Genomic DNA, 23,675 nt, shown 5'->3' with positions numbered 1-23,675 from the left:
TGACAAGGTCAAAGGAACATCAATAGGTGATCGCAGGTTATCAAGATGCAAAATTTCTCCTGCCAGTTCGACAAACCACTCGCCTTATTGGCTGTTCCCTCTCCCCGTGTGTCACTTGGCACGGTATATAAGATCACTGCCAAGCTGAATTTACTCCATACCGATTTTCGTGCAGAAGACACCACTTCTCTTCAACTATAACGTTTTTGGGCTAATATTACGTAAAGGGGTGAAAAAAAAAAAGAAAAAAATGGATATCGACGAATTCCGCGAGCGCGGCAAAGAGATGATAGACTACATCTGCGAATTTGTTAGCACTATAAAGGATCGGAGGGTCACACCGGATCTCGAGCCGGGATTCCTTAAACCAATGCTGCCGTCCGAGGCACCCATGGACCCGGAATCATGGGACGACATCATGAAGGATGTAGAGAATAAAATTGTACCAGGGGTCAGTATACTCATTATTATTATTATTATTTTTTTTTCAATGACATTGGAATTTTTGTGATTTATTGTCAAATTTTGATTTTTAACGTGATCAGTGATACTATTTCACAGAAATAATGGCGGAAGCATCAACAAATGTACTGATGAAATTTTTTTTATATGAATCCCTTAGATCGATTTGGGAGTCCTTTTTTCTCATCACTTAAAAAGTGCGTTCTTGCTTGCTGTTAAAGAATAAATTATCCAATGCTTTATTTTATCCATACATTTACTGGAATTTTTTTTAATGAAATGCAAAATATAATCAACTTTTACATTATAAGATAAATAAAAGTTAACTTTATTAAATAATACACGAAGGGCAATGTATTTTTTCATTACTACAAACAAAGGATTTAACTCGTATATATGATAAGGTTAATGCTGAAAAAGTATACTTTTGACGAGTTGAAATAATTATTCATCGTTTTACGCGTTAGAATCAGATTTTCAAGGTAAATTATAGTATCGATTGTTTTTATTTTGAACTTTGTAATTTCTGTACTATTTTTGTACCTCTTGCATTATATAGTGCAAAAAATTTTAGATCAACGTCGGCGTCTAATCTTCTTACTGTCTTTATCATTCCATTTCTTAATTATTATTTTCATTTCTTTACAAATTGAATTATTTTGAAGTTCGGGAATCAGAAAAAATCAATGAACCCCCGTAATAAGTACTTTTTAATTCTTCATTTACGAACTAGTTAATTGATGATTTGTCACAATGCAAATAGACCTTTTTTGAAATGTTTTCAAGAGCATCGTCAATTACCATTTAAGTGGTATCCAAGTGTAAGACTAAATTGTTTAGTAACATTGTGCATGTGACTATTGGCATAATTAAAAAAATATTGTACACAAAAATAAAAAAAAAATCTAATCGAATCTATTTATTCTTTGTGTCTCTTAGCTTGTGTTCTGGCAGCACCCACATTTCCATGCGTACTTTCCAACAGGCAACTCATTTCCTTCCCTCCTTGGTGACATTCTGTGTGATGCCATGGGATGCATAGGATTCTCTTGGGTAAGTTGATGCAAATATCTCCACCCTCGGCATCATTGACAGCTGTTACGTTGCTTTTAATGGTACATTACGTCACTAGGGCACAAAGTACAAACATGAGGTACAAACGCTTGTTGTAGGTTGGTGCCCGAGTCTCGTGTAATGTTTTTCATACCAAGGGCGCAAAGTGCAATTTTGCGCCCAGTGAATCACTTTCTGCCCATGGGCCCAAAGTGATTACAAGGGCGCAAAGTGTGACCCGAGGGCGCAAAGCGACAGTTGCACTTTGGGCCCATGGTAAGAAATGGTAGTTTTCCTACGAGTTTGAAAAGTCTTTGTTTGCGAACCGAGAGGTTTGCGGCTCGAGCCGAAGGCGAGGTCCGTAACGAGGTTCGTAAAGGAGACTTTTCGAACGAGTATCGGAAAACTGCTTTTTTGCCCGAGGAAGTACCAGCCTCCCAAAACCACCCGAGGGCGGAAAAATTGTTTTTCTCTTAAAGGGTCTTTTGATAACTCGTAAAATTTTAACTCATGTAATTTTTAATTCAAGCCATCAACTGTCGTGTCATTTAATTTTATATTGATTCATTAAAATATTTCGTATAAAATAGTGTACTGAGTAATAAGCTGACTATATTATTAATTATCTTTTTTTTTACTTGTTAAATATTTTACTTTTTGGTTGTGTTCTGATAAAAGAGCGCTTAATTACCAACTGAAAAATTATTGCCCACCCAATTCAAATAAGTTGTATACACAAGGTAATAAGTTAATAATTCAAGTTTTGTTACCCGGAGATACGATTCTTTTACCAACATCGAAATGAAAGAAAAACTAAGGGAATCTCATGCACGAATTTACCTTAACCTTTAGTGGCCAGGAGTAGTCGATATTTCGACCACCTGTCAGATCAAGTGTCTGAAACGAGTTATCTACTCAAATTATTCATAAATTTTGGGTAAAAAAAAAGTCGATATGAACCCGAATTTTCCCGGCCTCTAAAGGTTAAAGCTTATGTGAATAAAATTTCTAGATTAACGAGTAATTATTTTCATACTTTATATTCGACATTTCAGGCATCCTCGCCCTCCTGTACGGAGTTGGAGACAATAGTCCTCGACTGGTATGGTAAGTTTGATTTTCATTTCCTAATCACTACCGCCACTATCATCATTACTAGCTAAATTTTAAACCAAAGCAACGCTGCAACGAATGACAACTGCAGACATATGTGCTCGCTACATACTTATTCCTTAATTTACCCCAGTCAAAATATTTAAGTTTTGCAAAAAATTTTCAAAAGTTACAAGTGTTTTGTTTTGAAGAAGTTTTGCAATACTTTTTTAGCAAGAAATTCCAAAACTTTTACAAGAACTTTAGTTTTTTTGTACATAATTTGGAAAAAGTTTAAGTAAGGGTACATTGATACAAGCTGTGCCCCTTTTTTCTTGGACTCAAAAAGAGAAAGGCCAAGCTTTTTTGTTGTTACTATTATTATTATTATTATTATTATTATTATTATTATTATTATTATTATTATTATTATTATCACGAAAAATTGCTAAGTAATTAAAAACATTTTTAACCGTAATTTTACCTAAACTAGGGCACACAAACATTACTTCCAACACATTGTGATGAGCATTATAAAACGTATAAGATTGATAAATAATTTTTCTATCCATAAATCAACTACAAGGAAAGGCAATGGGATTACCAAAAGAATTACTGTACTTCACCGAAAACAGCCAGGGTGGAGGCAGTCTTCAGGTAAAACCTACACTACTATATACACAAAAAAAAAATGAAAAAAAAAAAAAAAATCTAGTTTAAGTAAAATTAGCCTACAAAAAATATGTTTATCTCATGTAAACAAAAAAAAAAAAAAATCCAACAGGGCTCGGCGTCGGACTGCATCTTCGTAGCTATGGTGGCAGCCCGCGACCATACCATAGCTCGGCTAAAAGAAAAGCCAGAGTACGCGCACCTCGACGAGACGGCACTGCTGGGAAAGCTCGTGGCCTACTGCAGCACCCAAAGCCACAGTTGCGTCGAAAAGGGCGCGAGGGTCAGCTTCTTCACGCTCCGTCTTTTGGAACCCGATGAGCACAGCTCGCTTCGTGGTGCAACTTTGGAACAGGTGGCTATCTCTCGCTATGGTGTAGAATACCATTACATTGTAAATCAAAGAGTGTTAATTGATACGTTTGAAAAGTGTATAGTTGAAATTTTGTTTTTTATAATACACATCGTGTTGGCGTGGATAAGAACAAAATTAATGGTGCACCAACTGGTTAACCAGTTCCATTAAATTAGACACATTTGAATGGGAAAAGTCAATGTAAGAAAGCTGTGTAGTGTAAAAGCTGGGCTGTCACTGATTTAACACATTTACAAGTGTGTGAAATCTGTTACAGAAGTATTTTACTACCTACAGCCTTCTTATGTCAATCGTTAGAGAAAAAAAAGATTAGTTTAATTAATTAGATGCTGTAGTTCGCAAAGCATCAGTTTGGTTTTTTGTAAAACATTTATCAAGTCTACTATAATGCATCTCATCAAAACGGAAATTTTGATGACACGCTCTAAATGTGTACTTTACCACACTTGGATCTTACAATGTAGTTACATAAGTAGAAAATGACTAAATGATTGTTATTTTCAAAGGCTATTGAAGCCGACGTGGCTGCGGGCCTCATTCCCTTCTTCGTGTCCACTACCTTGGGTACGACCGGCAGCTGCGCATTCGACAAACTTACGGAGATTGGACCAGTTTGCAGAAAGTACGAAGGGGTAAGTTAAATAAACAAAATATCGGAAATCAAAACGTAAACATCGGCATCAAACAAGATATGGTACATTACGACCATAGGCCGGAAAAGTCAAGAAATTGTCCCAGTGTTGTCCCTTATGACGATATGCGATGTATCGAAAAGTTAATGCAATGTAATGCGAAGCTAATACCTAATCTCCCTATTATTAACTCTTTCGCAAATGGCATCTCAAAATTATACGATGACTGCGAGAAATTCTGTATAGTAATGATATCTCTTAGGACTGAGAAAAAATAATTATCTTTCGGTTTTCTTTTTCATCAGATCTGGTTTCACGTGGACGGAGCGTATGGAGGTAGCTCGTTTATCTGCCCAGAGTTCAGGTACCTGATGGCCGGACTCGAGTACGCGGACTCGTTCAACACCAACCCGAACAAGTTCATGTTGACCAACTTCGATTGCTCCTGTCTGTGGGTGCGCGATAGGACGAAAGTGATCAAAGCCCTGGTAGTCGACCCGATTTATCTGGAGCATCCAAACGAAGACTCGGCCATTGACTACAGGTAATACTTTTTAAAATTTTTTTCAAAAAATCATATTTGATCGACGTGGGAACGATTGACTTTTCAAAGGAACTGGAGTCTGCCACTGAGTCGACGATTCCGGTCACTCAAGTTGTGGTTCGTCATGAGAAATTACGGTATCTCGGGTCTGCAGGCCTACATTCGTAATCACGTGAAGCTTGCCAAGCATTTCGAAGCGCTCGTTAAAAAAGACTCGAGGTTCGAAGTCGTCAACGATGTGCTGGTAAGTTGAAAGTAGATATGGTGTACCTTTGTGGTCCCTACAAAACGCAAACTCAGCATAGATGGCGTACTGTAGCTACAAGAAAAATGTTGTCACATAAGTAAGTCCACATTACCGTATATTGCCGTCACTTATAGTAATAGTGTGTCAGTGACGCCATTTTTCTCTCAGCTACAGTACGCCATCCAGGCTGAGTTTGCTGATCGAAGGGACCCCATTGGTAATGTACGGAAAGGCGGAACGCGTACAAACCGTAAAAATTTTAAGATTTTTATTTTTTCTTGAACTGGACAGATCAGGTTTATCAAAATGTTCATTTTTCATGGTACATATTTTGAAAAGTTTTTATAATTCTTAAATAGTATTGAGTGATCGTTAAATTGTTTTATACGTCAGAGTTCTTCTATTTTTATTTGCTATAAAAAAAATCCTGTGTAATACCCAATACGTTACAGTATTATTGCCGTCATTAACATCTTATAGTTCATTTTATGTCCAAACCAAGAATAATTTAATGAAATCGTAATTTTAATTACACTTTGTAAAAACAAACACTGATTGCAGTAATGATTCACATATTTCAAAAAATTACCATGCAGCGTGTAAAATTTTTAAAATTAATACATTGGGTTAGGACACTTAAAAGTCATGCATACTTAAGACTTGTATAAATGAGTGGATCAACTTTACTTGACCTAAAAAAGTACTTACTAGAAAAGATACCTTAATTTTAAGTATTCTATTTTCCCCTGTGCGAATTAGTCCAGCTCGTCTCTGCGTGCAAAACTTACACTCGATGAAAAATCATAATATTAACCCCTCGTCCATAGTTAGGTTTGGTGTGTTTCCGAGTCAAGGGAACCGACGATTTCAATAAAGAGTTTTTGCTGAACATCAACGATTCTGGTAAATTGCACATGGTACCCGCTGTGATCAATGGTCAGTATATAATTCGATTCTGCGTCACCACACCACATGCAACGGCTGAAGATGTCGGTAAGATTGACAATTTATTTATTACACTCACGAATTTCACACATATTTCATTATACTGTACTTATTTGTTACCAAAAAAAAAAAAAACATTTCAGAGGTTTCGTGGAGCATGATAAAGGAGATCCTGGCAGATACGATGGCTAGGGTGATTATTTTAATCCGTAAAATTTCATGGATTCTTTTTTGTTTTTAATATTTAATAATTATAATTAATTATTTAAACAGAAACCCCACAAAAAGCACACATTCATTTCCCGCATCGTGGCTGATCCTGCATCTCAAACTGGCTTCGCCAAAATACCACTTCTCAACAAGCCCGAAACTCAGCCAACGATTGCTAGTCGCAGCCTGAAGTCTCAACCTGCTTTGTAAGTATTTTTTTCTTTCTTTATCATAACCAAAGACGGCAACAACATTAAAATTGACTTTGGTTTTTGCAGACGTTCATGGGTATCACGACCACTTGCCTATTTGAAGCACACACGTGATGCTGCTGATACTGGCGAATCGTAATTCAGGTAAAAAATAGTAGTTTGAAATAAAAAAATCAAAATAAAAAAAACGCCTTAAGACAGGAAAATTAGTTATTAGTACGCATACTCAGCAAATTTAAAAACAATTACTTCAGGAATTTTTGAACGTTTGGCAAAACATTTCCTGTTCAATTGAGTGCATTTGGGCTGAAAACTTTTTTTTTCTTGAACAAACCCATAAAAAACAGTGCGATGTATTTTCGAGACAATGAAGATAAATGGTTATTTTAACAATTATTTTCAAATACTATGACACTTTTTCTACTAAATTTTTTTATTTTTAGGATGAATTTTTTTGTCAAGTACTGTGCCATAAGTAGTAATAAAATTAATTTTCAGTACAAATAATGCACTAAAACAGAAACACAACTTATTGAGCTATAGTTGTATTTGAAAAGGTCTCCTTGCCCAAGTTGTCAAATATTTACAATCATCATTGTCAAGTTGCAAAAATATGACTTTGATGTATTTTTTCAGATTTTCGTATTTCACTTGGATAAAATAGTATACCTTAAGACATAGGCAACACATACAAGCTATCTAGGCAGCGGTTACACATCGCCATACGCCTTTCCATCTCGGACCAGGTCATCCAACAGATGAGCTTAAAGGACACCCATACGCAACTCCGAGATCAACAGAGCTAGTTACAAAAAAAAAAAAAAACGAAAAAAAAAAGTAATACAATGTATATCCATACGTATGTAATAAAGACTTCAAAAAATTATGATTGTTTATGGGTTCAACCTTACATAATTATTTTTTTTTTGTAAATATTTAAATACACACTAATGTAGTTAGCATCGTACGCAGACTTGCCGATCAGAAATCGTAGGGGGACGATCGGTACACTATTTGCAGTAAGTTGTCTACTTACAATGGGTACTTACCTATACTAACGTAACGTGATAGGGTGAATACTATAGCCACAATAGCTTCTTATATAAGTAGATAGCCTCGATGACTGAAAACTATAACAAAAATAAAAACGTCTCTCGGAAGTACCTGCATCACAACGAAAAGGTTTGTGAACGAGAGAATCCGAACCATTAATTTAAAATATACACTCAGGTATTGTGTAAAAAGTGCAGTTTTCATTTAAAATATGTGCATATCTACAGAAATAGAGCTATAAAGCGAGAAAAAAATATCATTTTTCACTATTGACCATGTAATTTGAAGTTGAAAATAATCAAAACGTAAAAGCTTTTAATTAAATACCACCATATCTTTACAATATTTTCACACGAATGAGACTTCCATACATAAATGCTTTCAGGTATAAGCGACTCGCACATTATTTCAATAGTTTTACAGCGTGCCAATTGCGATTTGGCTCGTAATTTTTGCGAACATGAAATTTCAACATAATTTCCTATGAGATAAATGATATCCCATCTCGAAATTTGCTATGAAAAAAAGAATCGTAAAAATAACTTTATATTATTGGCTCGTAATACATATTCATGATTTATTTTTTAAATAGCTTTTTAATAATCGAATAATTACAGTTTTAAATTACAATTTTAAAGTTTACACTCCGAATTGGTGTACATTCTTAGATTAGTATCCAAATGATTTAGAAAAAAATAAAAAGGAACGAGTACCTCGCGTTTATAGACATATAAACTTTGATTAAATTAGAGAGTAAGTCAGACGAAAAAAGTACAAGTAAAATTATCCGCGAAAAAAAATGAAATCAGGAAGAGAAAAATAAAAGCAGCGATCGTCATTATAAGTATTCCATTCGGAGCCAAGTGTCAGTACTTATCAACTTAAATTTTAGTTGAAGACGTTATCACTCAAAATTTGTGTCAAAACAGGTAAAAATTAAAAAAAAAATTTTTGCATAAATTTTATGGTAACCATGTTTGCTTTCCTATGATGTTCGGTTATATCATTTCTGACTTAAACACGACACCTTCGGTTATACTTTGTAATTATCACAAATAAATATAAATAAATAAACAAGTCAACTTTTACATAAGTCAGAGCAGTTATTTTTCTACATAAATAAATTATGCATTGATAAACAGATACAGGGAAATCACTATGTTACGAGGGCGTTTTCTTTTTTATCTGTAGATAAATAAAAAAACGACGCAATCACCACGTGACACTGAGTATCTTCATTTTATCTCCAGATAACTAAACAATTATAAAAACAATTAAGCGAATCAATGACTGATAAGAGCGTCTTTGCTTACTTTGTACAAGAATAAAGTATGCATCGATAAACAAACGCCCTTCTTCGATTGTACTTTACGTGAGTAACGAGCTATCTTTGTCTGTGCACTATACGAGTAAACAATTATAATTTCTGTACAAATGAGCCAAAATTAAATGACATTTTTTACGAATTATAGTTCAATTTTAGTTCGATTGATTATTTCTGATAATTTACATATCCAGAGAATAAACGTAATAATTGTCTGGTTCATTTATCTAAAGTTAAAATGAAGACACTTTGCGTTGAATGTCGTGATTCGGTCATTTGTTTATCAATGCATGACTTTGGGAAAGTTTGTTACGGATCTCTGATTCCGAGGAGTAAAATCAGTTATTTTTATCTTGCTGTTTAGCTGCACAGAGCATATACTGCGCATATATTTTTATCTCTGCATCGGCAAACTACAGTATAAGCATGTAACTATATGTACACTACTGTTGCTCCGCAGTGATTGCAACTCGGTCTGATATTATATTGTTGTTATGTTATATATTTATCTGACCTTCACCTTCGTCTTTGGCTCTGCATTCAGTGATGTAATAAAAATCGTGTTCACATACGTAAATGCATCAGCCATTGGGACTACAATAAGATTATTAAGTAAAAACCAAGTTTTATGAGTAAAAAAACCTTTTAGCCGCGCACTTACAGTGACTTTTCTTTATTAAATGCAGGACTATCCTCGGGACTACCGTTTGTTCCCTATATATTAGTATCTACTACAAAGGAAAATTCTAGAAAAAAACCCATGTACAATAGATGATGTTTTGGATGTTTTTTTGTTGAAAACAGCTCTGAAAAAAAATAACAATACCGAGACGAGTGATGTATGTGTGATCAGCACGCTAATCGCTGAGTCAATGCCACTCTTTTATAATTAATTATTTACCTAATGCTAAAAGTATATGCAGCGATTAACTTGCGGGAGAAGTGCACGCTGAGCCGATTTTTATTTTTTCGTCTAGCTATTGGAATTTTAACTTTCGGTTCAAGCTAAGAAAAATTTGTTTTTACCAATACCCTGGAGTTTTTGCCCTTATTTCTATTCGTCATTAACCGTTGATATCAATTTGTGTGACAATAATCTTATCAACAATTTTTTTTGTGGCAATATGATTTTAAATAACGTTTACTGATATATTAGAGAGTTTTTCAGTTGATTCGATGAGTCCATCCATTGTATGCAAATAAGGGCAAAAACACCCCGTGATGGATTTGTTTTGCAACTTTGAACCCGCAAAAAAACAAATAATGCTTCTTTTCGTGCTGTGTAAATTTTTTTTACTTGATTTAATAGCATCATAAATTATTTTTTGAGAGACGAACGATTTTTTTTTTGTTTTTCCGCAATGCAGTCTTTGTTAATAGAAAACCCTCTTTCATGCACAGTCAGAGTAACCACTAGAAAAGATTTCATAGGGCAGTATATATTAATTATTATTACCCACAACCCTTGTTACAGTCGTCTCTCCGATAATTGTTTTTTTTATAATTCCTTAGCATTTTTTATCAAGCTAATTTCTATAAATTCTCTTTTAGCTTTTTCAGCTGTATTAGTAAGTACAATAATTGAATCGACTAATGTTTCTGAGACTTTTAACAGACGTTTTTTTATCAAGATTTCTATTAAGAGACATAAAAGATGTATCGAAGCTAAATGTATACCTCCAACCGTTGCATCTTACAAAGGAGATAAGTGAGCATTTTTTCATAAAAAAAAAATGTATGTAGTGCGAATATCTTTGTTGAATATTTATATGTCCGTCTTTAGACCATAATTGAATGTTTTTTATGCATTTTTAGTTGTATCAACAACTTTTTATCTTGTCTGCGGTAAAATGTATCAGATGGATTTGTTTTAATGATATTTTTTAGTTAACATGAGTATTCTAGCTTGAGTATCAATTTTAATACAATGCAATCTATCGTTAATGATCAGTTGCAGAAAAAAAGAGTATAAATTCAAAAGTATATTCGAGTAGATATACTCTCTTATCTATGCGGTATGGGTCACACAACTGTTGACGTTGACATTGAATTCGATAAATATGTACTTCAAATCACTTCAAGTAATTACCGCACAAGGAAAATGGTGATAGATATTCTATAAAATTTTTGCAGCAAAAGAAATAAAAATTCTCATGGTTAAACTAATTTCCCGAATTTTTTCATGTACGAAGGACACCCTGCTGGTAATACACTAGCTGCCACTTGGTCGTCTGATTACGAGTCCAGCATAACGTGAACTACACCAGCCGCGGAAAATGATGTTGCAATAAACACTCGGAAAACCCCAGAATAACTCGCTGCTTGGGACATTCCAAATAAATTATAAGTCGTTAAAGACAAATGGCAAATCTAGATTAGCCATTACTTTATTCCTATCAACCAATAATATCCCCCTGGATAGAAGGATAATAAATACTATACGGCTACTATTGACAATTAAGTCAAACTTATATGCAACGTTTAACAAGATACAAGGAGACATATTACACTAATTACATTGTTTTTTTTTTTTTTTTTTTTTTTTTTTATACGTGCCACTTGTATCTTGTTTGATGTCTATACAAACGTGTATAGACTACCTTTAATAGTCTATCGAGAATAGGTCTCCTTTTCTGGAAGGAGAGGCAACTCTCAGGTTGGACTCTGATTGGTGTAGGCAGAGATGAGTAGTACTATTTATCTACTCATCTCTAGTGTAGGCCTGTCTTTTCTCCAGCATTAAAAATTAGAAAGAGAACGTGACCCAGCCACGTACCTTTCATTCGGCAAAATCAAAGATCGCAAAGTCCCCTCTTGGTTGTGCCCTGGCGTGACATTTTGCCAAACATTCGCACATTTCTCAATTTTTCTTTCATCTGCATTACAGCGGACATTGATATTTTAATTGATTTTGCTCTTATCGCGCATACGACGAACTTCGGACTTTGAAAAATTGTGAAGGGGAAAAGAATTATCTCTTTCACATTTTCAAAGAGCTGAAGAAGTCAAAGGAAAAGAAATAAGTGATTGCAAGTTATTAAGATGCGGATTTCGACAAACCACTCGCCTTATTGGCTGTTCCCTCTCCCCGTGTGTCACTTGGCACGGTATATAAGATCACTGCCAAGCTGAATTTACTCCATACCGATTTTCGTGCAGAAGACACCACTTCTCTTCAACTATAACGTTTTTGGGCTAATATTACGTAAAGGGGTGAAAAAAAAAAAAGAAAAAAATGGATATCGACGAATTCCGCGAGCGCGGCAAAGAGATGATAGACTACATCTGCGAGTTTGTTAGCACTATAAAGGATAAAAGGGTCACACCGGACCTCCAGCCGGGATTCCTTAAACCATTGCTGCCGTCCGAGGCACCCATGGACCCGGAATCATGGGACGAAATTGTAAAGGATGTCGAGAACAAAATTGTACCAGGGGTCAGTATTCTCATTTTTTTCATTTCCTATGAGATTGTGGTTTTTTATTGTATTTTAATTTTTAACGTAATCAGTGATATCGACTGATAAAAATAATAATATGAAAACATCTTAAAATGTTTGGATGAAAAATTTTTTGTATTCACCCCTCAAATCGACCTTAGAGTCGTTTTTTTCTTATCACTCCAAAAAGTATCAACTCATTTTTTATAGTTGTTAATAAAAAACTATCCAATGTTGGATTTGATTCATAGAGTGCTTAATTTTTTTTCAATGTTATGCTGAAGATAATTCAATTTAAAAAATGTAATTTTTTGATTAAAGTTTGATAGTGTACATTATTTTTCTCAGAATGCGATAAGTTAGCCCTTTTTTGTAAGTTCATGTAATAAAAATCATTGACCATCTATCCATAGAATTCAGTATAAAAATATGAAGCATTACTAATTATAGGCTAAATTATTTATAAATATTGTGCACCTGATGATTTGCATGGTTAAAAAAAATGTATACGAACTGATAAAATAAAATCTAATTGGGCCTCTTTTTCTTCTATGTCTCTCTTAGCTGGTGCACTGGCAACACCCGCGTTTCTTCGCGTACTTCCCCGCAGGCAACTCATTTCCTTCCCTCCTTGGTGACATTTTGTGCGATGCCATGGGATGCATTGGATTCTCATGGGTAAGTGGATCCAAATTTTATCGTAAAATTTTACCCCATGAAGTTTTAGTGAGCAATCTTTAAAAAAAAATTTTACTTGATTTTTCACGCCATGAATTATCGCCACGAATCAATAACGTTGATTCAATTAAATATTGCATATAAAATATTTACAACAATTACTTGACAATAATTTTCAATCATATTCTTTTATATTGTCAAGCATTTTACTTTTTTTTAGTGTTTTATAAACAATAAGTGATTAATAATTATCGATTGGCGAGCATAATATTGCTAGTATACGAACTTATCAGTAACAGTTTTATTCAAAATTAATGTGTATGCGGATAACCATGTACGCGAATTTTCCACACCCAATTCACGTGAAGCTGCGTACATAAATCAATAATGATGACAATTTTTTTATCCGGAGATACTGTTCATCGACAAACATGGCAATAAAAGAATCCCATGCACGAGTGTACCCTGAAGCTGATGTAAATAAAATTGTCAAATCTTTGAATTACATTGTTACATTTCAGGCATCCTCACCCTCCTGCACGGAGTTGGAGACAATAGTACTTGACTGGTTTGGTAAGTCTGATTTTTATTTCTTAATCACTGACACTAAATATCATCATCGCGTTGTTTTGTTTTAAAACCAGCCTCGTATGAACTTCGAAGTTTTTGGCAACATTTTGCAAAATTATATTGGCACATTCTAACACTACCCGAGTATTATTTAAAGCCCATTTTTTGTCACGTACCATATGCAGGGCGCATTGGTACGTGATATACCCCCTTTCTTGATAGACTTGAAAAGAAAAAGTAAAGTCAATTTTTCAATTAGACAAAGGTAGGCGGGGAACCAAGGAACTTTGATTTGAAATTTAATAAAATAAGAAACAAGTTACTTACTATACTATGGTGACAACTATTCATTTGTATACCAACAAAATATTTGAAGCATTTTACTAAAAAAAAACAACTCATTTTGAATGGAATAAATAGGATTAATTTTACTCAAGTGTTGGAATTCGTTACTATAAAATTTTTGTGGGATTGCTCCTCTCCCAGAGCACGACCCGTCTTAAAAAGTCAAAAAGCATTTCAATCAAGGATAGACGGAGTCAAAAAAGGAGTTATTAGATTGCTCTTAAAATCATTAATAAATCCCGGATTTGTAAATTATATCGTGATATCTTCATGAAATCTATGATTTTGTTACGGGTAAGAATACTTTTACTAATCTGTACATGCAGTACGCCGTGAAAGTCTCGATCGAAACTTCCCTTCTATCGGTATAAATTATGGCCAACGGCAATATTTTCTGTAACCTAACTCGACTTACTTGTAGGTACGCCGTGGAAATGAGGTTTCGTTAATGTAAATTGAAAAATGGATAAAACAAAATTATAATATGCAACAACATTTTTCGCACGTTGGGTTTTTATCTTATATTTAAATGTAACGTTTTTAATAGAGTTAGTTAGTTCCTTATTACCATCGGTGATAAGTTAATATTAGTAAAAGCAGTACGCGTGAAATTGTAATTGAGGGTTTTTTTAAATTATTGCTTTGAATGAAATTTCATGGGTAATTTAACTTTTAATGCGTATTAAGATATTTACCATGTTATTATTATTTAAATAACATTGCCAAGTATTAACAAAAACATTACTTCCAACACATTGTGATGAGCATTATAAAACGTATAAGATTGATAAATAATTTTTCTTTCCATAAATCAACTACAAGGAAAGGCCATTGGTTTGCCAAAAGAATTACTGTACTTCACCGAAAACAGCCAGGGTGGAGGCAGTCTTCAGGTAAAACCTACACTACTATATACACAAAAAAAAAATGAAAAAAAAAAAAAAAATCTAGTTTAAGTAAAATTAGCCTACAAAAAATATGTTTATCTCATGTAAACAAAAAAAAAAAAAAAAAAAAAAAATCCAACAGGGCTCGGCGTCGGACTGCATTTTCGTAGCTATGGTGGCAGCCCGCGACCATACCATAGCTCGGCTAAAAGAAAAGCCAGAGTACGCGCACCTCGACGAGACGGCACTGCTGGGCAAGCTCGTGGCCTACTGCAGCACCCAAAGCCACAGCTGCGTCGAAAAGGGCGCGAGGATTAGCTTCTTCACGCTCCGCATTTTGGAACCCGATGAGCACAGCTCGCTCCGTGGTGCAACTTTGGAACAGGTGGCTATCTCTCGCTATGCTTTCAAATTACTAGCTGCCCAAGTAGAAAAGGACTAATGATTGTTATTTTCAAAGGCTATTGAAGCCGACGTGGCTGCAGGCCTCATTCCCTTCTTCGTGTCCACTACCTTGGGTACGACTGGCGGCTGTGCATTCGATAATCTCGAGGAAATTGGACCGGTTTGCAGAAAGTACGAAGAGGTAAGATAAGTGAAAAAATGTAAGAATTAGGCAAGAAACACAGTATTTCTCTTCATTTTCCGATCAGTCGGGAAAATAATTCCTAGTGGAAAAAAATGTTGCCTTACCAAAGTGCAAGGTTACAAGAAGAGAAGGTATTTTCCGGTTTGCGTTATGCATGGCAAAAGTTTTTGTGAATTAATATTGTCTCGAAAGAACATTTGTTAAAATCAGATTAACTATTCGACGCCAACCCTCCCTAAAATCATTAGTTGGTAAATAAAACATGATTGTGTAGAAAAATTAGATCCAAGGAATAATCTGGTGAATCTAACCTTAAAAATTCATAAAAGCTAAAAAAATATGGTTCGTTACCTATAGAAACTAAGGTCAGACAAAATAAAAAATTAGTTAATTGAAAAAATTTTAGGTATCGAAATTATTTTATAGATTTATAGGTTATACAATTTATATTTACATTTTATAACTGCGAATTTTTGTTTCATAACCTACTTTGCCATATTTTTTTTTTCTTTTAGTTTGAGGTCGGGATTCATGTTTTATCGCTGTAATGTGGAACAAAGTTTCACTTCAACTGCATAGCATTATGATCATTTCATAATTATATTATTTCAATGCAGTTTTATCCTTAAAACATTCCGTTTTTCTGCTCTGATAGTCGAAGAAACACATTATAATTGAAAAGTGACTCAAGATGCACATTCAACAAATTTGTTAGTGACTAATTTGGAGTCTTTTATTTGACTAGAACCAATACCACTATTTTGATCGGCCACGATTACGTAATTTTCGCTTGTACTCAAATCAATTAAATATTCCAGTACCTAAACTTATCAATTGGAAGAAGAAAAAGGTTATCTAAGCTCCAGGTAGTCGTATAACAAACTTTTTTTTTTAGACTCGTAAAAAAAAAAACAAATTATTGCTACCGGTTTCGATGCAATGTACAACTAATCTCCCTACTAGAATTGAGCTAAGAATCCACATTTTTTTATTTTCCACCAGATCTGGCTTCACGTAGACGGGGCGTACGCCGGAAACTCGTTCATCTGCCCAGAGTTCAGGTACCTGATGGCTGGGATAGAGTACGCGGACTCGTTCAACACCAACCCGAACAAGTTTTTGCTGACCAACTTCGATTGCTCCTGTCTGTGGGTGCGCGACAGGATGAAAGTAATCAAAGCCCTGGTAGTCGACCCGATTTATCTGGAGCATCCAAACGAAGACTCGTCCATTGACTACAGGTAATATTGTCCTTTTTTTTTAAAAAAGGAAATATATATATATATTTCATTGACATGTTAAAGGAACTGGAGTCTGCCACTGAGTCGACGATTCCGGTCACTCAAGTTGTGGTTCGTCTTGAGAAACTACGGCATCTCGGGTCTGCAGGCCTACATTCGTAATCACGTGAAGGTTGCCAAACATTTTGAAGCGCTTGTGAAAACAGACCCGCGGTTCGAAATCGTTAACGATGTGCTGGTAAGTTGCTTGTAGAAACAGTGTGTAACCCACAGGGACTATATGGGACAGCTGAGCGCTACATACGGTTTAAGATATATTTAATTTTAATTTACCCCAAATTACACTAAATTTCGTAAGACTATATTTAAAAAGTGAGTACTAAAAATCCTTAGGGCGTGTAAAATTTTTAAATGCCGATACAATATTGGGTTAGAACCCTTAAATGAGTCATACTTAAGACTGGACTTGTATATTTGAGTAAATCGACTTTACTTGACAAAAAGACGTACTACAAAAGACATCTAAATTTATAAAGTAAGAATTAGGCCTGCACGTAAAACTTACACTCGATGAAAAATCATAATATTAACCCCTCGTCCATAGTTAGGTTTGGTCTGTTTCCGAGCCAAGGGAACCGACGATTTCAACAAAGAGTTTTTGATGAACATCAACGATTCTGGTAAATTGCACATGATACCTTCTGTGATCAATGGTCAGTATATAATCCGATTCGCCATCGGTGCACCTAATGCAACACTTGAGGATGTCGGTAAGATTTACTATTTTTTTGTTGCGCCTATACGAATTGCCTTCGTTCATTTCTAACAAAACAAAAAATTTCAGAGATTGCATGGAGTATCATAAAAGAAATACTCGCAGATACGATGGCTAGGGTGATTATTCTAATTCGTAAAATTTCATGGATTCTTTTTTGTTTTTAATATTTAATAATTATAATTAATTATTTAAACAGAAACCCCACAAAAAGCACACATTTATTTCCCGCATCGTGGCTGATCCTGCATCTCAAACTGGCTTCGCCAAAATACCACTTCTCAACAAGCCCGAAACTCAGCCAACGATTGCTAGCCGCAGCCTGAAGTCTCAACCTGCTCTGTAAGTATTTTTTTCTTTCTTTATTATAACCAAAGACAGCAACAACATTAAAATTGACTTTGGTTTTTGCAGACGTTCATGGGTATCACGACCGATCGCCTATTTAAAGCATGCTGCGGACACTAGCGAATCGTAAATTCTGGTAGGAAAGAATAATTAGTCATTTTTGCTTAAAAATTTGCACCTAATTGTTTTATAGATTTTTTAACACTTTAAAATAAATTTTTTTTTTTTAGTTGTATCCATCCCCAAGTTAACAAATATTTATAATTATTGTTGTCAAGATGCAAAAATATGACTTTGATGTATTCTTCCAGGCTTCCGTTACTTGGTTACAATAGTTAACCTTAAGACGTAGGCAACACATACAAGCTACCAAGAAAGCGGAAACCCATCGCACTCCGTCTCGGACCAAGTCGTAAAGGAGGTTCATACGTGACTGCGGGGTCAGTTGAGCTTATTATAAATAGTTTTAAAAAAGGGAATTCAATGTATGTCGTGTGTAATAAAAATTTTAAAAAATTATGACTGTCTATGATGTGTTAAAACTAGTAAAATGTTTTTTTTTAATAAATAAATAAATAAATAAATACATTTTAATATAGTTAGCATAAAGTGAAGCACTCATTTAAAATATGTGCATGTCTACAGAAATAATGCTAGCAAGAAAATGTGCGATCACTCCATTTATTAACTATTTATCAACTATCGCTTGTGTATTTTATTTATAGCACATTATTAAAGTTACGTACGTTCTGTACATAAAAATTGGCCTACATTTGAAATATAGTTTCTGAAATTTTCAATCTTCACCAAATTAATTATTATAAACTTTGACAAAACTCGAATTCAGCCACTTAAATTCGAATGAAACGCAAGACGGTGAGCCATCGATAATTAAAAAAAAATCGCGGAGATTGCTATCATGAACGATCGCTTCTTAAAATTCTCAACTTCATCTAATTTCCAACAGCAACAAAAAAAAAAAAAAAAAAAAAAAAAAAACGCTACGTGTAAAATAGTGTCAGACAGAGAGGACGGGAATGAGCGTTTGAACGGCTGATTGAGCGCTGACCTGTCCACCGCTCGATGCCCCACGTATATAGGTCCACGGTACACCCCCATAAATCCCCGCGCGCCTCTAAATGTAGGTAAAGAGTAAACGGTTATTTATAAATCGTAGGGGAGTGTTGCCACCACCCCTTTTGCCTCGCGCGCGCCTCACCACCAATATATTACCACGCTTCCGCAAGCTCGGCCCCAGTATTTGCACACGGATGAAACGTGAACGAAGGGGAGAAGATCGCTAATTATCCTACCTGCCGAGCTTCTTTCTAGCCGACCACCTACTTTTCATCATTTTTATTTATGCGCGTGTATCATCCATATCTCCTTATAAATTTTACGTCGCATAGAGCTCACTGGTTTCCGAAATCCAGGTTATTTCGTTGTTTGCCTAGAGATAAAAAAAAAAATCTACTCGACCATTCGCGACCTTGAAACGTAGCAGTCAAACATTTTTACTCGAGTACTAATAAAAACAGAACAAGCGTTGGTACAACGTATTAGAAAAATTTCGTTCATTTGATTCGACCTCAAAAGGGGCGAATAATCAAGTCATTTCATTGATGTACTGCGGGTACGAAAAAAAAAAAAAATCGTTAAAAATCGGTCGAGCGCGTAAAAAATCGTGGGTGTCCCGACAACGTAGATCGGACGTGTGTATTTTTCGAAGCGACTAGAAGAACTCGCGTATACGCAAGCAGGCTCAGTTTGACTTGCGCACTCTGAGAACCTACCTGCGGTCATAGTTAGCCACTGACCGTCGACCGGGGAAGTCGTGGCCTGTATCTCTATTAATTAAACCGTACGAGTCCTCGCTTGCTTTTCTTTCCTGGTACTTATCCTTCGGTGCTGACCAACAACCGAGTCCCGCTGAGTTTATTTCTCAATCAAAGGGATCGCGCGAGAGAGATTTTTTCTTCTAGTAGAATGTATTAGGTAAAGCAGCCCTTCGAAGATCGGTGAGCGCAATTAGCGGGAAAAATGAACATCGACGAGTTTCGCGTTCACGGCAAGGAAATGGTCGAGTACATTTGCAACTACATGCGGACTCTCGAGGGCAAACGAGTCACGGCGAACGTGGATCCCGGCTACCTGAGGCCTCTTTTGCCCGACGAAGCGCCCTTGAAGCCGGAATCTTTCGACGCCATCATGAGAGACGTCGAGGGAAAAATAATGCCTGGGGTAAGTTATTTGCGTAACTTTTCTTTTTATTCATATGAAAAATTGTGATACAGAAAATTTACTTGGCATCACACCATGAAACTTGATGCATTTTTATTAATCTACTCTGAAAAAACGGTTTAACAAAAATTACTCTATGTAGAAGATGCGCGTGCCCCATGACAAATTCGATCATGACATGTAGCCATTTTCAGGGTATTATTCTACGATGTAGCATATTTCTTAATTTGTAAGATAATTTGTATAATTTGGGTTATTTATAAATGACTCCAATTGTGTATCACACACTATTAGATGTTTATAATAATACTATAAAAGCTATTTAATTTTGTAAATTTTGGTAATGTTCGTAATATCATGAATTTCACATCCAGCCATCCCACCTCTTGCTCTTACGCTCATCGATTCATTATTTGCTCTACTTTTCCTACAACGTTATTATTTCCTACATTTTTGCACTTATTTATAGCTACCGTATCTACTCCACCCTAACTCATTGAACATTTCTCCCCGCTTTATAGATCTATTTTCCCCCAACTGGTATTTTTTTTCTCCAACGTATTTTAATCGTCATCTCTTCACCATACTCTCTAACTTTTCTTTCAAAATCGATTGCTCCAATCTTACGTAACAGTTCCAAGATTTGTAACGGTACAAGTACACCTCCACTCTCCTAAATAACAAAGTTGTTTGTTTTCTCAGTATAGTTTAAGGACGAATCCTATAGGTAATCGTTGAAATGAATGAATAAAGGACAATTGAAACGAAAATTCGATGAACGCGTGGTCAACTCTTTGAACAAGCCATTCAAGTAAACTGGACTTCTTTGTAACGATAGAAAACCAATATTTTCTCCACTGAAGCGTTTTAACCCGACAATGGCTCGCGATTCGCGTTATATACGACTAACTTGCGCCACCTCGCCTGTAGAAAAAAAAAAAAGACAGATGTCATAAATATAAAACACTGCAGAGACATGACTTTTATTCGCCCTTATACCGTACAGTTCAAAGCTACACCGACAAAAAATGTGAGCAATTTTATCTGGTATCTACAGGTATGAATTAAATGCAAAAAAAAAAAATTTTTCATCATGACTTAAAAAACTGTACCAAATGGGGTATACGTGTATGCATATATGTTTGAGCAAAACCAACTCGTGGCTCCTTCTCTTTCAGATAACGCACTGGCAGCACCCGCGTTTCCACGCGTACTTTCCCTCTGGCAACTCGTTCCCCTCGATCCTCGGCGACATGCTGTCCGATGCCATTGGGTGCATCGGCTTCTCCTGGGCGGCCTCCCCCGCCTGCACCGAGCTCGAGAGCATCGTCCTCGACTGGTACGCCAAAGCCATCGGCCTCCCGGAGGCATTCCTCTCATCCCCCAAGCAGGATATCGGCAGCGGCGGGGGCGTCATCCAAGGCTCGGCCTCGGAGTGCGTGCTCGTGACGATGCTGGCCGCCCGCGCCCAGGCCATCCGCGCCCTCCAGGAGCAAGAGGGCCCCGGCGAGGACTCGGGCTTCCTGCCCCGGCTCGTGGCCTACTGCTCCACGGAGGCCCACTCCTGCGTCGAAAAGGCCGCGATGATTTGCCTCGTGAAGCTCCGCGTCCTCCAGCCGGACGAGGCCTGCCGGTTACGCGGCCCCGTCCTCGAGGCAGCCATGGTCGAGGACCTCGAGCGCGGACTGTCGCCCTTCTTCGTCTCGACGAGCCTCGGCACCACGGGCTGCTGCGCCTTCGACGAGCTGCGCGAAATTGGGCCCGTCTGCCGGCGTTTCCCCGGCGTCTGGCTACACGTCGACGCCGCGTACGCCGGCAGCTCGTTCATCTGCCCCGAGCAGCGGCCCCTCATGGCCGGCATCGAGTACGCCGACTCGTTCAACACGAATCCCAACAAGTGGCTCCTCGTGAGCTTCGACTGCTCCTGCCTGTGGGTACGCGACCGTCTCAAGCTCACCTCGGCCCTGGCGGTGGACCCGCTCTACCTGCAACACGCCAACTCGGCCGAGTCCATCGACTACCGGCACTGGGGGATTCCCCTGAGCCGGCGTTTTCGGGCGCTCAAGCTCTGGTTCGTGATGCGCTCGTACGGGCTGGTGGGCCTCCAGGCCTACATCCGCAACCACATAAAGCTCGCCCAGCGCTTCGAGACGAGGCTAAGGCGGGATCGGCGCTTCGAATTGCTGAACGAGGCTCGCGCCGGTCTCGTCTGCTTCCGGCTCCGCGAGCCGGCCGGCGGCGGTGGCTCTCGCGGCGACGAGCTCAACCAGGAGCTGCTCGCGAGTATCAACGCCTCGGGCTGCTTGCACATGATCCCGGCGCGGGTGCGCGGCCGCTACGCCTTGCGGTTTTGCGTCGTGCACGAGCACGCGACCGAGCGAGAGGTCGACTGGGCTCTCGAGTGTATCAGGGAGCACGCGAGCGAGCTACTGCTGATGGCCGACACGCCGGTGGTCGTGGTGGCGCCGGCCGAGGAGGAGGACTTGGAGGAGGATGAGCTCAAGCAGGCCCTGGCGGCGGCCAAGAGTCCCAAGAGCCCGAAGCAGCTCGACCGCAAGCTCGTGCGCAAGTTCAGCTTCACCCGGGCGGTCAGTCGCGACGCGTACCGGCGCTCGCGGTCCAAGACAAGCTTGCACGACGGCGCTACCCCGATCATGGTGCTCGAGGACAGTTCCAAGGTAATTAGCCACAAGAACAAGAGCAGCGGTGGGGGTGGAAAGGAGGGCAAGCAGGTGGCTGCCGAGGCTATCGACACCATCGACGAGGACGAAGACTCGGTCTTTTGTGACAGCCGGTAGACCGGGCTGAGGCTCACGGTGCCGGCCAAGAGCGACAAGCAACTGCTCTCGCTACCGTGAGGCGAGCTCCTCATCTAAGCTTCGCTTGCCAATCGACGAGGGTTTAATATTACGTCCCGTGGGTGTACTTATACAATATGTATAATAATATAGACGTGCTTGGTCATTGCTCTTTTATTATACATATGTATTGAGTATATTTATATACACCTTATCTGCATTTAGTGTGCAGCGTGGCTTGGCAAGGGTCGAAACGAATCTGTTGTCTTAGATGAAGGATATTCAAGTGAATACATGTACCGTGAACTTTTTTAGATATACTTTATGAGACTTTGTGCATACAAACATTTGCCGATAGAGGTTCAGAAATAATGAGTGACTTGTTAGATCGATTTTTTTTTTCTTCAAGCCACAGTAACGAAATGAATGTTTTTTGCCATGTATAAACTGTATCGTGAGTGTACGATGCTCAAGTGTTGCAACTGATGGGGAGAGTTTATTACAAGTAAACAAACGTTAGTCGATAAGAATTGTAAATAGATTGTTGAGAGTAGTTTTAGCGCTTTAATTAATAATATTACGAAATACATGTACCCACGTTATTCAGTACTACTAAATGGTCTTGTTAAAATTTGTTATGCATGGGTGTACTCAATAGTTTTGATAATCATTATAATTATAGAATAGTCGTAATATATATCTTGTACAAACAAGATATGAATTTATTGAGAAAAAAAAATTCTATAGGTCGTTTTAACTAGTGGAAGTAGATATACATAGTAATATAAATGTGCTCTGAGGGGTGTCAGATAATTATGGTACAGTCAAGCAAAGTGGTGGGATATACAAATAAGCTTAAAAATACAGGACAAATAAATTTCCTGGATAACAGTATTTATCTAAAATTAATGTCCATGAGGATGCCTACATTTGTAGAAAAAA

General features: G+C 37.3%; 4 protein-coding genes across 4 annotated transcripts in view; 3 read left to right on the top strand and 1 right to left on the bottom strand.

The window, feature by feature from the left end:
- Rpp25 (ribonuclease P protein subunit Rpp25) overlaps positions 1-23,675 on the bottom strand; it is a 42,872-nt gene that overhangs the window by 17,685 nt on the left and 1,512 nt on the right. The gene's annotated exons all lie outside the window — the stretch shown is intronic.
- On the top strand, positions 178-18,210 carry LOC106636523 (aromatic-L-amino-acid decarboxylase-like). The gene is made up of 13 exons (XM_089593450.1): positions 178-451; positions 1,402-1,515; positions 2,571-2,622; positions 3,194-3,264; positions 3,392-3,634; positions 4,162-4,287; positions 4,593-4,831; positions 4,901-5,075; positions 5,906-6,071; positions 6,167-6,216; positions 6,297-6,439; positions 17,761-17,830; positions 18,006-18,210. The coding sequence occupies exons 1-12, from the start codon at positions 251-253 to the stop codon at positions 17,822-17,824; spliced, it is 1,644 nt and encodes a 547-aa protein (XP_089449576.1). The 5' UTR covers positions 178-250; the 3' UTR covers positions 17,825-17,830; positions 18,006-18,210.
- LOC106636643 (aromatic-L-amino-acid decarboxylase-like) lies at positions 11,985-17,692 on the top strand. The gene is made up of 11 exons (XM_089593541.1): positions 11,985-12,258; positions 12,826-12,939; positions 13,461-13,512; positions 14,677-14,747; positions 14,884-15,126; positions 15,202-15,327; positions 16,333-16,571; positions 16,635-16,809; positions 17,176-17,341; positions 17,416-17,465; positions 17,546-17,692. Exons 1-11 carry the CDS (start codon positions 12,058-12,060, stop codon positions 17,690-17,692), a joined length of 1,584 nt encoding a protein of 527 aa, XP_089449667.1. The 5' UTR covers positions 11,985-12,057.
- Positions 19,708-22,733, top strand: LOC106636608 (aromatic-L-amino-acid decarboxylase-like). Its single transcript, XM_089593141.1, has 3 exons — positions 19,708-19,935; positions 21,114-22,613; positions 22,680-22,733. The coding sequence occupies exons 1-3, from the start codon at positions 19,735-19,737 to the stop codon at positions 22,731-22,733; spliced, it is 1,755 nt and encodes a 584-aa protein (XP_089449267.1). The 5' UTR covers positions 19,708-19,734.

This window comes from Copidosoma floridanum, unplaced genomic scaffold, assembly GCF_036245765.1.
Source record: "Copidosoma floridanum isolate Cflo_tuat_1 unplaced genomic scaffold, Cflo_Japanese_pri ptg000019l, whole genome shotgun sequence".
NCBI classification, from domain to species: domain Eukaryota; kingdom Metazoa; phylum Arthropoda; class Insecta; order Hymenoptera; family Encyrtidae; genus Copidosoma; species Copidosoma floridanum.
The sequence above is the reverse complement of the archived record's forward strand: the minus strand, read 5'-3'. Positions and strand labels throughout refer to the sequence as shown.

What these genes read in the sequence shown, in the direction of transcription:
- LOC106636523 (XM_089593450.1), top strand. Translation starts at nt 251, where the DNA reads ATGGATATCGACGAATTCCGCGAGCGCGGCAAAGAGATGATAGACTAC. An exon ending in GATGCATAGGATTCTCTTGG is followed by an intron (nt 1,516 to 2,570) that starts GTAAGTTGATGC and finishes TCGACATTTCAG; the next exon opens with GCATCCTCGCCCTCCTGTAC. An exon ending in CTGAAGTCTCAACCTGCTTT is followed by an intron (nt 6,440 to 17,760) that starts GTAAGTATTTTT and finishes TGGTTTTTGCAG; the next exon opens with ACGTTCATGGGTATCACGAC.
- LOC106636608 (XM_089593141.1), top strand. Translation starts at nt 19,735, where the DNA reads ATGAACATCGACGAGTTTCGCGTTCACGGCAAGGAAATGGTCGAGTAC. An exon ending in AGGGAAAAATAATGCCTGGG is followed by an intron (nt 19,936 to 21,113) that starts GTAAGTTATTTG and finishes CTTCTCTTTCAG; the next exon opens with ATAACGCACTGGCAGCACCC. An exon ending in TGCTCGAGGACAGTTCCAAG is followed by an intron (nt 22,614 to 22,679) that starts GTAATTAGCCAC and finishes GTGGCTGCCGAG; the next exon opens with GCTATCGACACCATCGACGA.
- LOC106636643 (XM_089593541.1), top strand. Translation starts at nt 12,058, where the DNA reads ATGGATATCGACGAATTCCGCGAGCGCGGCAAAGAGATGATAGACTAC. An exon ending in TTTGCAGAAAGTACGAAGAG is followed by an intron (nt 15,328 to 16,332) that starts GTAAGATAAGTG and finishes ATTTTCCACCAG; the next exon opens with ATCTGGCTTCACGTAGACGG. An exon ending in AAATCGTTAACGATGTGCTG is followed by an intron (nt 16,810 to 17,175) that starts GTAAGTTGCTTG and finishes CCTCGTCCATAG; the next exon opens with TTAGGTTTGGTCTGTTTCCG.